This window comes from Aythya marila (genome assembly GCF_965140915.1).
Source record: "Aythya marila genome assembly, chromosome: 6".
Taxonomy (NCBI): Eukaryota; Metazoa; Chordata; class Aves; order Anseriformes; family Anatidae; genus Aythya; species Aythya marila.
The window spans coordinates 21,680,588-21,694,245 of record NC_139047.1 but is presented as its reverse complement, the minus strand read 5'-3'; the positions used below and the strand labels follow the sequence as shown (position 1 = coordinate 21,694,245).

General features: G+C 38.4%; 1 protein-coding gene across 4 annotated transcripts in view; it reads right to left on the bottom strand.

Moving 5' to 3' along the window:
• Positions 1 to 6,955, bottom strand: part of KCNH7 (potassium voltage-gated channel subfamily H member 7) — a 220,385-nt gene extending 213,430 nt beyond the window's left edge. For all 4 annotated transcript variants that reach the window (XM_082763780.1, XM_082763781.1, XM_082763782.1 and 1 more), the window contains exons 1-2: positions 6,467 to 6,955; positions 4,241 to 4,471 (exon numbers count right to left, since the gene is read on the bottom strand). In XM_082763780.1, the coding sequence (XP_082619906.1) occupies positions 4,241 to 4,471; positions 6,467 to 6,542 (307 nt within the window). In that variant the 5' untranslated portion in view covers positions 6,543 to 6,955. The remainder of the gene's footprint in view (positions 1 to 4,240; positions 4,472 to 6,466) is intronic.
• Positions 6,956 to 13,658: the final 6,703 nt, after the last annotated feature.

Here is a 13,658-nt window from a genome sequence, read left to right as displayed (position 1 = left end):
CTTGCAGCAGCAAGTTATTACAGACTGACTTGATTCATTCACCTTTCATATCAGCCATGGCTAACACATCAAATCTACAGTCAAAACTGCACTGTCTTACCCTCATGTCAGTTAATCTAAGGGGACTTGACGTACATGCAAGGTTCTTCAGTTTTGGTAGCTACCAGTTGATTGGTAGGTTCACAGCATTTATGGAACACAAAAAGGTGATAACAGGCCTGTGCTGGCTGAAGACTAGATGGTGAACTTCTACATTAAGTCCTGATCTTTATATTTGAGAACACTTAGTACCATTTTCACTTGGTCAATATGTTTACGTTTTTAAAAATTTTATTTTCCTATCCTCGAAAAAGAGCTTAAAAGGCCTTAAAAATGTTAGCTTGGAACCTTAATGTGTTTTAAGAATACAATTATGTTTAATTTGCAGTTAGTTGCAGCAAATTACATTTCTAAAACTAGGTAAGTGGCAAGTAATTTGAGAAGACTATAAGCACCCTGCAAATAATTGCTTAATCTTATATTTGCTCAAACCTATATCCTTCGGTAGTGCATCTAGAATATCTGCTGCTTATAGTATAAGCATACATGATGTCCTTCTGTCTAACAAGTATACTTTATAAGCATAAACATTTAAAACACAGAGTAAGAAGTAACAAAGTATTCAGTGGAATACAATCCTTTCTGATTATTATATATCTATTCTCAGTCCCAACATAATTATACTTTTTATGTCAAAAGCTTTACAGCTTTACCACCTCAAGCAATATTTTACAGCTGTCAAGACTGATTTATGCAATAATGACTTAAACTGCAAAATGGAGTCCTCAAAGGAAGAGCTGTCAAACATTTTCACTACAAATAACTTTATTAAAATAAGAATTGATATTCTGTATAAACAACATCCTACCTTTAACTATAATACAGATCATATAGCTATATAACTTGCGGAAATTAAGTTGTGAGATAGTGAAGAATATTCTATACAGTTACTTTGATATCAGAATATAATTTTTGGATTAAGCAGATGTAATGCCTTATAGGTAAGATTTAAAAAAAATGTTTCAAAAGAATATTTCTTGTTATTTATCTGCATTTAATTGCATGGTTTTTATTTTTATTTATTTATTTAATTAAAGGACTATTTACATTAAAAAAAAAAAAAAAAAAAAAAAAAAAAGAAAGAATTCTTTGAGTCCTTAATCCCATAAGCAGTTCCAGTGAAGGCTTCTTTTGTGATGACAAACTATTAATTTGGACCGTTAGTTCTGGCATCCATGTATTCTTATTAACTGTTTTTCTCAGTAGTTGTTAATTCTTTTAATAGCTATGTAATTGTTTACTGTGACTCTACTCTAACAGGACAGAGTATCAGAATAATCTGAATAGTCTAGATTGTGCAAATAACCTTCTAAAAAGAAAAACGAGTGAGAAGAAATTCAAACCAAATGTAGGCTATCAATCTCATTCTGATAGAAATACAGTAGTAAGGCTGTTAGCTGCAAATATTAAAAACTTCCGTAAGTATGGGAAATCAGTGTGGTTGGGACAGGGCCTGTTGATTCTGTAAATAATGCTGCCATTCCAACTTCATGCCACTGAAACAATTATACGAAGCTCTCACAAATATTCTCCCTGTTATTTGCATTTTACTGGGCATATATTGAGGACTCTGTAATACGGTCTTCAGAAATGCCTGTCGGCAGAACCTTAAGCCATTGACAACTTTGTGAGCTGCCATTCTCCACTATATGCTTAAGTATTATGTAAAGCACACTACACAATGGGTGGCTATGAAATATATATGTATATAATGTTCAAAACAGTGGGCAGTTCATTAAAGTAACTTGAGTTACTCACATAGAAAAAATTAAACTTGTGTGTGTTCGTCTTGTCTTGTGTTGGTACTGAGCTCTTGAAGAATTCTCATATTCACCCATACAACACAATACAAAATAAACAACTAACCAGACACTAAACTCTCAAATGTTTTAAAAATTCTTTAAATTTAATCTGCTTCAGAACCCAGAGAAAATCCTTATTAGTTGTCACTACTCTGTATATAGTTCTATATAAAACACATTTCCAAATTTTAGATGAAAAGCGAAGTGTATCTCTTTGGCAATTTAGAATAACTATTAAATATGTTTACTGAAATTTATTATATCAATCATACAGGTAGTTTAAATTTTGTAATACCACACAAACTTCAGAACTTTTTCTCACATTTTTAAAAGAAATTTAACATTATGTGGAATGAAACAAAAAAGTCTGATTGAGTTGTCTGGGAGTTATAAACTTGAGTGTCAAACCTATCTTGCATTTTGTCAATATTTGCCTATAATCAGTGACTCAAAAATTTAAATATTTAAATTTTTAAAAGTCACCTGTTTGTTTAAATTTTGCAGTGTATATAGTGCATGGTAAGTCATTTTGAGCAGCATATTTTTCAGACATTCAACACACATTTGTCTAGAAATACTGTTCATAGTTTTTGAAATTCCTTCACCTTTGAACATACAGTCATATATAGTTATCTTTTGATTTAAGGAAACTATTCACAGCAGGGAAGTTACTGAAAACCTTTTATGCATGAGAGTGTTTACACTGAATAATCCATAACTGTCATTTATAGTGTACTTCAAAATTCAAAACTATTTACAAAGGATATAGCAATTTTTGTGGTCAGTCTGGCTTTGGCCTCAAATAGATTATGATGTGTTGCATGATGCCAGGATTAAGCATTTTAGAAAAATACTTATTTAGGGTAACTGACAGATAGCTATGCAGTAGTTAAGATAGTTAAAGTGCCTTTCCTACCTCCCATTATCGTGGGAGACTGAAGCGCTTTTAAATAACCAGATCTCAAAACAGTGCTCCAGGCTTGTGGCTGTGAAAGTTAGCAATGACATTCTCCTTTTGCAATATTATTTTTAACACACGCCAAGTTAACGCAAACACGGGCTAGATGCGTACAGACACACAGTGTCAGGACTCCTGATAAATCTATGTTTAAGGCACAACTACTACAACCAGTCTTGAACAAAATCTACTCCAGACCACCAAACCAGATCTAAGAACAAAGGACTGTAATGAGAATGTGCTAAGAAGAATATTAAATATTGGCAGTGTGGGTAGAATGGTTGGCCTGAGTCCTATCTGAATTATACCAGCCTAAGCTAAAAATAATATTAAGTTTCTTCAAGATAACAACAGAATTACTAAGAACAGGGTTTAACTCTGTGACTTTAAAATGACAGAGCATCCATTACATGTGATTCTAAAATTGATGCAAACAACACACTGGCACTTCTCCAGAACTAATTTAAGCTCAGCATTTGAATATTAATTTCCTTTTCCTTCTCACAAGAGTATATACACAACAAGTGATGGAATAAGGTACATCACATATTCGTAATTTGGATTTGTTTGAAAAACAGGTGTTTCTGTAAATAACACTGGGTAATCAAAAAAATAATAATAAAATCCAACATGTAACTATTAGGTGTCATAATTAGATTTCAAGTATGTGCATTTTTTAATCTACAAATACAGTCATTTATTCACTTTATGCTCTCTTAATATGAAAAAAAGCACCAGAATTGTAGATTTAACCACTCTTTCTTATATCAGCAATAGTGTTAAAAGATTATACTGAATCTTCACTGTAAAACAGGGATACTCTTCATAGTTTAATCGTCCCAAATTTGTTACTGTGACAACATAATTCTAGGACAACTTTTGTGATTCAAATGTAGATACTCCACATTATCTCATCTTTGAGAAGGATTTGCCTCTTTCTTTATAAAGCAATATTGTCTTCATTATGGGCCAGTATTTGCTACTTTCAATCCCCTTGTGCTTTATCCAGTAAAATATTGCATTTAAATCAAACTATAGTTCCAGGCTGGCAGAATTAAGTTCTCTGAAATGGATACATCATCCCTACTTTCTCTGAGATGAAACAGTTCCTACAATTGAGAGTCCTGCTCTGTGCTTGTGTTATCTTTGCATTGTTGTAGGACTGTTTACTGTAGGAGATTTACATCTGATTTAAAGCTGAGCATACAGTGAAATACTCTATATAGCCACTACTTCCAGGGCAAATTCCCTTACTGATACACGTAATTGTACATCACTGGACATCAAAGGAGATACACCCTACTCCAGTGAAGGGTCTGGCCATACACACTTTTACCAGATAACCAAACACAGAAGTTTTGAACATAAAAATGGATTTTACCATCTTTGTGATAATAGGTGACTTCCACTTTCCTCTCCTCTGACCCCAGCAGTGCTTGAGCAATTTGAGCAATATGATGTCTTTTAGTCTCTGGTCCATGAAGAAAATCACAGGTGCAAGGTTTCTGCATGACATCTGGCCTGGAGAACCCAGTCATCTCACAGAATCCATCATTGCAGTAGATGATAGCACAATTCTGCACTCTAGCATTAGCAATGATGAATTTTTTATCTGCAATAAAAGAAAGCGATGCATTTTTTAGTACTCTTTCAACTTTTCATAAAGTGTCAATTGCATGGATGGCGGCTAAACAACCACTCATTTCACTGGGATGCCTGAAATACAGAGATTTTCAGTCATTTAATGGAGTTAATTTGATCCATAGCTTTTAAAGATAATTCAATAAAATTGGAATACATTAAAAACAAAGACAGTTGTCTTTTAAGGAAATAAAGCTAGACTGTGAAAGTCTTTTGCAAAACTTCTTTTAACATTTTTCTTTTTTAGCTTCACTGAAACATAGGTGCTAAGTATCATGTTGTCAGCCATAACTCCATGGAAAGTCCTTGAAAGTTAGTAGCTTCTTTGGGTGGGGGTTAAAGGTGGAAGAGAAGGGGGTTCTATGGTGATAAAGCCCAACCAGCTGAGGCTACGCAGTAGGGGCTTTCATGGAGTTGAATGACATTAATTCCATAGTCAGTATTCTAAGAAAACTATCTGGGGAAAAAAAAAAAAAAAAGATAAATGTTTGTTCTCTGTGACTGTTTTAAAGTTACATTTATGAAATAAAATATTCCTTAGTAAAACCATGAATATGAAGATACATCAAAATTGAAGATTGTGGTGTTTCAAACATTTTTCTGTCCACTGACGTTCTCTGCTTTAGTCTAGCATGCTTTCCCAAACCCTCACCTGCAAGAAAAGTTTAAAAGTTGTCTTTGAATTGTTATTTCATTTGTCTCCGTTTACCACTATAACACACTATTCCAGTTTTAATTACAAATGTACAGTTTTGATATATTTACTGATAATAACATCAATTTGTGCTTATGTTAATCACACTAGTAAGCCCCTCACTTTTAGAAAGACTTTTTGTGTGATACCAAGTTAGCAGTACAAGTCTCCAAAATTTTAAAGATGTTCAGTCTTTGAGCACAGTGCAATATTTGGAGAGAAAAATACGGATTTCATTCTTGCTATTTTCTACTATCTTTCAATCATGATGAATTTTCACTATCACTTGACTATCTAAAAGGTAGGGTTTTATATTCTCAACATAAAAACAACATAAAAACTCTACTAAAGTAGCAACATTGACTTAACATTTGGTTAAGTCAGGACTACAGTCTATATATTATTCTCAAATAACAAATATTAAATTGGTAATGTATGTATGTCTAGGTATACGGAAGTATATAAACTGCAGCTAGCTCTAAGAGTTTGCGCTGAACTGATACTAAAAATATGCTAAATATTTAAATAAATGTACATATATCAAAACTACTGTTTCTAAATTAAATTAATTTTAAGCATCAAGTGTTCCTTCCTACTGTTAACAGCAAACCAGAGTTCATCCAGGAAAAACACTTCAGCTTCTCAGCCTCCTCGACAGGTAGTAAAACTGCTGCATTGGAAAAGACCCCAGTCTCTCCCTGAGGATGCATTTGCACTGGTTTGATAGATATTTTAGGCTTCCATAAACAAAGCAGAAATATTTAACAGATATATTAAAATGCAGTCATGATGACAAGGTAAGAATATTTTCTGTTTAATAGCTCCTCTGCATATTATTTGGTTCCTTTAAATCAAAGTCTGCCTGTTATGCTTTATTTTGAAAAGACAATGATAATTAATAACAATAACAACAATAATAAATCTAGCCGATTTTCTTAGCCACCATATGGATAACAAAATTGTACGCTGTTTCAGAGACATCTCACTGGTTTAGAAGGTAAGAAATATAACTTCTGTAGCTATACAACATGGATACAGTCAAAGATAAAAACTGTTCATTGAAATAGGGGAAGAAAAATGAAAAGCTCAATAATTCAAGTCAGTAATCTGCATTCTAGATCAAAAACAACGTTACTCCTGCGAGGGATCCCCTCCTCACCTCTGGGGTTTTCTGCCCAAGCTACAAACTTAAAATAGTCCGGAGCTGCTGTCCATTTAGTCACAAGCAGAATCAAACTACTGTAGCAAAATAAATAGAAAGAGAGAACTTACTTTGCCCTTCAAATTTTCGTATGATTGTGCCCAAAAATGTATTTTGTGGTGCCACATGACCTCTGCGAACAGGCATGTTTGTACAGATCTTCGGCTTTCTGTGCACAATGACTTCTCCAAGGATCTCCTACACGGCTCCAGCCCAAAGCACAGAGCCAGCTACCCTTTGTGACAAATCATCGTCCTCTGGAGCTCGGAAATCTCTTCCCATTAGCACCACTTCTAGACACACGCTTTTTCTATCGGAGTCAGATCCATCCCCCAGTTTCTTTCTTTTTCTTTCTTTCTTTCCTCGCTTTCTTTTCTATTTTTTTCCTGGAGGACCTCGGACGCTATTGTCTGGGCGGGTAGGGGTGGGGTAAGCAGGAGGAGGAGGGGGGGAAGATTACAAGGGTAATCGATCTCTAGCACCAAACATCGCCAATTTTCCAAAGCAAATGGCTGTGACCCGGCAGTTTCCGACGCTGTAGCGGTGGTTGGAGGGCTGGAAGACTAATGTTGCTCCGCTGCCAGAGGGAGTGACGTTCCCCCCCTCCGGGCTTCACCACGGCGCGCAGCAGCTCGGATTACTCAAGCGTGGCTTAGCAAGAGCCAGCCAATAAATCTCTTCAAAACTCGGCGACAAACAGCGGCATCGGGAACGAGCTACACCCCAGCACGGCCGCGGCGCGCTTCAGCCCCCCTCTGCCGCAACTGCAGGGGGGCAGCGGGGACCCGGGGCGCTGATGGCGGCAGCAGAGGGGGGTGTCCCCGCTACCTCCGGCTGCCCCCTGCTTCCCCGCCCCACCGGCCCCTGCACGGCTCCCGAGTGCGGCCCCAGGCGCTGCCAGGGCCCGGGGGAAGCAGCCTGGTGCACTCCCCGTCTGCGGCTGAGGGAGGTGTGTGTGTTGGGGGGGCGTTGGTGGGGGTCACTTTGGAGTGATGGGGGAGAGGAGAGGGACCAAGGGACCACCGGCGCCCTCGGCATCCTTCCCCGCCCTAATATCCGTCCCTTCCCATTCCGCAGCGCGACCTAGGCGGGGGCTTCCCCTCCATACACTCCCCCTCCTGTCGAAACGGGGGGAACCCTTTGCGCGGGGGGGCGCCGCTGCCCGGCCGCTCGGGGGCTGCCTCCCGGGGCCGGGGTCCTGGGGCCGGCCCGGAGCTGGCCGCGGTGCTGAACCCGCCCCGCACCGAGGCGAGCCCAGGGAGCGCCTGGGTTCTCCCCCAGCCTGGCTCGGCTCGGCCTGTACCAGCCCATAGGACAGAGCGTACTGTTTTGGGGTTGTATTAGGGCTTCCCGCTCTACCCAGCAGGTGGAAACGGGGCGCGCTCAGCACAGGGGAGCCGGCGAGGTGATACGGGGAGGGAGCTGGGAGCAGCCATGCGGTGCTGGAAAGGCATCTCCAGGGGAGCACAGAGCAGCGGCGGCTTCTTAATAAACTCACAGGGAAAGGGAGAGGGGGGGGGGAAGAAAAAACAAAAAACAAAAAACAACAGAGGGGCACCTGCTCTCTGTTCTTTGTAATATCAAGCACAGGATATTGAGCCGGCAAACCACCGCCTCCCACCTGTTCTCCCACAAGACAAACAGGTGTTTCCTTATTCCCGTGGGTTTTTCTCAGGTGTGGCCTTTGTTTCACTGTTACCGCACGTCTTCCTCTATATTTATCAGGGGAGGGACACAGTCTGTTGAGTATGTGGGTACATTTCTTGACTAATTTCATTTAATCTCAGAGGAATCATTCTAGATTTACACAACTGTAAATAATGCCTGAAAATACCACTTATATGCACATAAATTGTATTTAGAAGGCTGCATAGTAATTGGCTGTATACTAATTACAAAGCCTCAGCTAGATTTAGTGGTATGTAATCAGGTACATAATCAATCTTAGGAAGTGAGTGTTGCTCATTTACAGAAGCAAATGTTTAAATGTTTTAATCTGTATACTCAGATGTCTGAATCAAAGGAATAACAGCCATATATATTCTTTGTCATGCTATTTGGAGAACTGTAACATCTTTGTGACTTTCTGATCAATGCAAGAAAATGAAATTCTGAGGATATTTTTATTCACACTTCATGTAGTGAATTATGGATGAGGCTGCAGGTTAATTTTTTCTCTTTCAGCTGTTTATTTTGACCAAGAACACCCATATATTCCTCTGAAAATGTATTGAAGGTCCCAAAGACAGCAGCTGAACTTGTGGACATAAAGGGAGAGGAGCATTTTTATTTTAACATTGTATATAATACCTAACATCTTGACAATTAAAATTTGACAGGAGTGAATTAATTCTGATTTTTACATAAAGAAATTGTACTTTGGTGTTTCTAAAACAGCAACAGAGAATAAGCACAATAAAATTGAAACCTGTACCAAACAATCAATGTTTTATTTTCAGTATTCAACAATTAATAGCAAATTAGGTCGACTGAGGAACCCCACAGGCTACTAGAGTCTAGAGCCCTTTAGGTGCCTGGCTGGCACAAAAATACATAATTAAAAAACAAACAAACAAAAATCCACACAACAAAACAAACAACAACAACAACAACAAACACAAAATAGAATTGAGAATACAAATCTCACTGAAGCGTCATCTTTTCATGTTGTTTGAGCATCAAACTATATGTGCCTGAAATAGCAGAAACTAAGATTCCATTACTCCAGAAGTCCTTTTCCATACTGTCTCCTGATATTTACTAGAAGTTTGATGTTGATTAAGTGAATGTACATCAATCAGAGTCCACAGACTCCCTCCCACCTCCCTTTGTCGGTTTAGGAACCTCAAGGTAACCCTGGCCAAAACAAGATAACTGCTGCTGGAAGACATGATCTGAGATGTGCTTTTTGTCAGGGGAGGAATTCACAAGAATGATGGCATGTAATAACTGCATAAGCAATAGGTGGCATCAGAAAATCTTTCATCACAGTGATTTACACCCCTGCAGTCTCATAGATGCTGTGTTACTCCTGGAGTGTTTAATACTCATTGTGCATAATATTTTATAATTTTCTGTAACAAGCCAACAGTGAGAGAAGTTCAAGATGAAAATATATTAAAACTGGACAATTTAGTAACAGAGAGAAAAGTGATCATTTGAAAGGATTTGCATTTGAGTGGGAAAATATGCATGTAAGTGACAAAGTTTGAATTCATCACAAACATGCCTCTCTAGTATGATGAAAGAAATGGAGAATGCCATGGAGTTATATGTTTTATCTATAAAGTTGTACGGTTGCCAGCTCTGCAAGGGACCAAAATGCCAAGGGAGGGTCTCTCCTGAGCTAAAATGCATCTAGCACGACCGATCCCCTCATTCTCTGCCCCCTTGTGGCACTGCCCCTCATGGCCCAGCGATAGTTCCCCTATGAACACTGCTGCTCTGCAGCAAAATTATATATGGCATTTCCTAGCCTCAAGGATTGAAGCTGATTTTGAAATTTCAGTTTCATGAGATTTCAGTGGCTTTTCCAACACGTTAACTGCTTCTCTTTCAAGTTCCTTGGGAGAATTCAGAGGGATATGTGACTGGAGATATGTTATTGAGCTATTTTGACATTTTAGCAGTTACCAATTAAATCTCTTATCATGAGGAAAAGATATCTCTGTGGAAACGTCTCTAATCATATTTCCCATTCATTTTGGGAAAAAAGTATAAAAAGGAGTCATTCAGTTTTAGACCAGCGTTCTTATCATCCTTGACTTTATCTCTTTGATGCTGCAAGAGATTGACTCCCTAAGAGAAATTCCTTCCTTTTCCAGCTCAAATAATCTTCAGCTGCATGTTGTTCCTTCTCAAAGTCTTACTTTCCATTTCATTGTTGCCCTGATTCTACAGTTTGCCCGCTATAGAGAGAAGTTTATTAGCACAATCCCATTTGAATAAATGCACTGGAGCAGTATACAGTTAAGTCTTGATAGTTTTGATTTTGTTTTATTTAGGTTTTGGTTATTTCACATGTGTGTGTGTGTGTTTCATTGTTCCAGCTAGCATGAGGTATCTGTGTTGCTTTGGTATCTGTGTTACTTTTGCACTGTATATAATGTGTGCCCTGTCATTTATTCATCCATCTGTGCCTCCAATTTTAAATAAATCTGTGAATGTCTTCAGGGTTGTCAAATGAAATAATGAAACTATTTGAATTCAATTTTGTTCTAAGATGGCCTTTGTGATTCCTTGAAAGATTTATGTCTCTTAATGAACACCTCCCCTCCCCTCCTCTCCTCTCCTCTCCTCTCCTCTCCTCTCCTCTCCTCTCCTCTCCTCTCCTCTCCTCTCCTCTCCTCTCCTCTCCTCTCCTCTCCTCTCCTCTCCTCTCCTCTCCTCTCCTCTCCTCTCCTCTCCTCTCCTCTCCTCTCCTCTCCTCTCCTCTCCTCTCCTCTCCTCTCCTCTCCTCTCCTCTCCTCTCCTCTCCTCTCCTCTCCTCTCCTCTCCTCTCCTCTCCTCTCCTCTCCTCTCCTCTCCTCTCCTCTCCTCTCCCTAAAGTTTCAAAATATAGCTCTAGATTTTATTTTAATCCCTTGTGATAATAATGATAATCAATTAGGTTATGGCCGGCTGGGATTTAGGCCTACAGGTAAAGTATACAGTTACCTGGGACAACAGGCTGCCAAATTACGTCTGTTGGAGAAGACAGAAATCAGCTGTTTGAAAATCACTAGCAGCAAAACAGCAAATCTCTGCTGGTACTTCTGAGAAGATTTTAGGGTTCATGTGGCAGCAGTTTCTGCTGCTAGAGTTGGGTCCTTCTATTAGTAGCTTTTCTTTACTTGCACTGTGCTGATACTCCATGGACCAGTAAGTCTTTCATAATCCTACAGCCATGTAGCCTACACAGCTGCCTACATAGTGAAATAGAAATACTTCATTGTTGTTGCAAAATTCATCTTGATTTATTTCACTTTCATTGTTCTCTGAAAAAAAACTCTTATTTTTAGCAAGACCTTTGATATTAATGAGATTGCATGAATGTAATTTTTCTTTGGCCTAAAGGTTTAATTCTTCACCATGTCTGTGTATTGTTCTCATTAGTATTCAGGACTTCAGATGTTTCAATGGGAGAAAAGATATCAAGTATTTAGTATTGCAAAATGACAAAAGAAGTTTCCACACTACATTATGCTCTAAAAAGTGGTTACAAGCTTGTTAAATTTACAGCCAGCTGACCCCCAGTAGTCATGTGTTTCCCTGCCTCCTTTCCCCCTCAAAAAAAAAAAAAAAAAAAAAAAAAAAAAAAAAAAGTTATTTGGGATTTTGTTCAATGTATAATATGTTTTATGTGGAATTCCCTCTCTGAGAAACTGTAACTTGATGACAAGAATATGAATTATAAATGCAAAATCTTTAATTGTAGAACTTCTGTGAGCTTAATCTTTTAGGCTGATAAAGGTAATGCCACATGGCAAGAAACTAAGATAGCAAGTAACTTTCTCTGGAAGGATTTGTGAAAAGTTAAGTTTGTTATTCTAAAGTATATGTTACTCTTATTACATGCTATGTTGGAATGCCTAGGGATTCAAAACCTCATGACCTGAGATTGTTTTGGATGTCATATGTACAGGTCATGAAAACAGAATTACAAAAAGCATCAATATATCCATCTACTTTATGTCCTGCCAGTGGATTGTTCCCTTCAGTATATTTGTGTTTGTATTATTCATTTAGGATTTAAATTATTCAAGCAATGAGGCTTCCACTTCTTCCTCTGAGAGACTCTTTCAGTATCTCTCTGTCTCACCACAGGGTTTCATTCCCTCATATTAAGCCACGGTTTTGGTGTGTTCTCTTGCTTTGGGAGTTTACATTATTTAGATGCTCATCTGATTCCCTGGGTTCTTGCCCAGTAATGGGTGCCTCCAATTACTCCTTGCTGACCCTCTCTGGCCAATTAAGAGTGACAGAAATGACCCCAGCATGTTCTGTGCCTCTTGAAGATTTTTTAGTTGGATTATATTGCTATGTCTGTCATTCTGGCAGCTGTCATTCCAGACAGAACACTAGTAATAACTAGGTAAGACATAAAACGTACTTTTATTAATTTATTCTTTTCCTCATACAATATTGAAATTACAGCAGCATACAAAAGCAGAACCCTGCTCTGTATTTTTGTGAATAATTATTCTGTACCAAGGGAAGTGTAATTGAAGGTAAATATGTGCATTTTCTCTAATCTGTCTTCCCTCATAACAGAAATTCAGGCATAATATTTTGGAATAATAGTTCATGTAAAAACTATCATAATTAGATCACAGCTTAAGTTTGGTCTCTTCAGAAGTGTATGCTTAACAAAAATGGAGTGAACTGGGAAAAGGAACAAATTCTGATCTGTATGCATTCATTGCTAGAGTATGAAAAGGGTAAATCATTGACTGTAAGTTATTTATTTAACTAGACCTATTTATTTAACTATTTCTAAAACTACTTCTCTTTGTACCTGAGTTCCCCCAACCTTGTCTACAGAGTATTCACACATTGGGTGATAAGACTGTTATTTGTCAGGCAAAATTCCTTCCTTTTCTTAGCTTCTTCCTTGGATAAACTGTAATTTGGATTTCTTTTGTCTGTATATTCTGCATGTCTTTTTATCAATAATAATGAAAGGTGTATGTACCTTGTATTTGGAGCTGGCTTAACGTGATTCCTGGCTCTCAACCTAATGGTGGTGAAAAGTATGGAAGTGGTGTAGAGCTTCCTGAGCTTGCAGGCTTTATGGTTTTGCTGAAATTGCTCCTACTTTAACTGCAGCAGGCACACAGGGTTTGTGTCCTCAGAGAAAACCAGGAGGTGAGCTAGCCTGAGTTGCGATCTTCCGGGCATGTAGCTCCAGCACATTCTGTGCAGGCAGAATTTCCTTTCACAGAGAATTTCAAACTGCATTTCTATGCAATCATAAATAAAAACACACATTATCAAAATCACTCACGGAATAGACTCACTCTTCCTAACCAGCTCTGTGTAAAAATGGTACGTCTCTATGGATAAGGTTAACTTCAGAGAGGTCACAAGATGAAGGAGCTCATTTCTATTCCTCAGCCTTTTTCCTAGCATCAAGCCATAGCAGCTGAATTCCTGATCTGGTAGCATTTCCATATGCTGCTAGCTTAGCAAACAGTAAGGTATCCAGAGCTCTTCCTTTCCTTTCCTCTGCCCTGCAGCACTGACAGTGAGGCACAGCTGCGGGGGAGAAAAGGGCAGCAGATA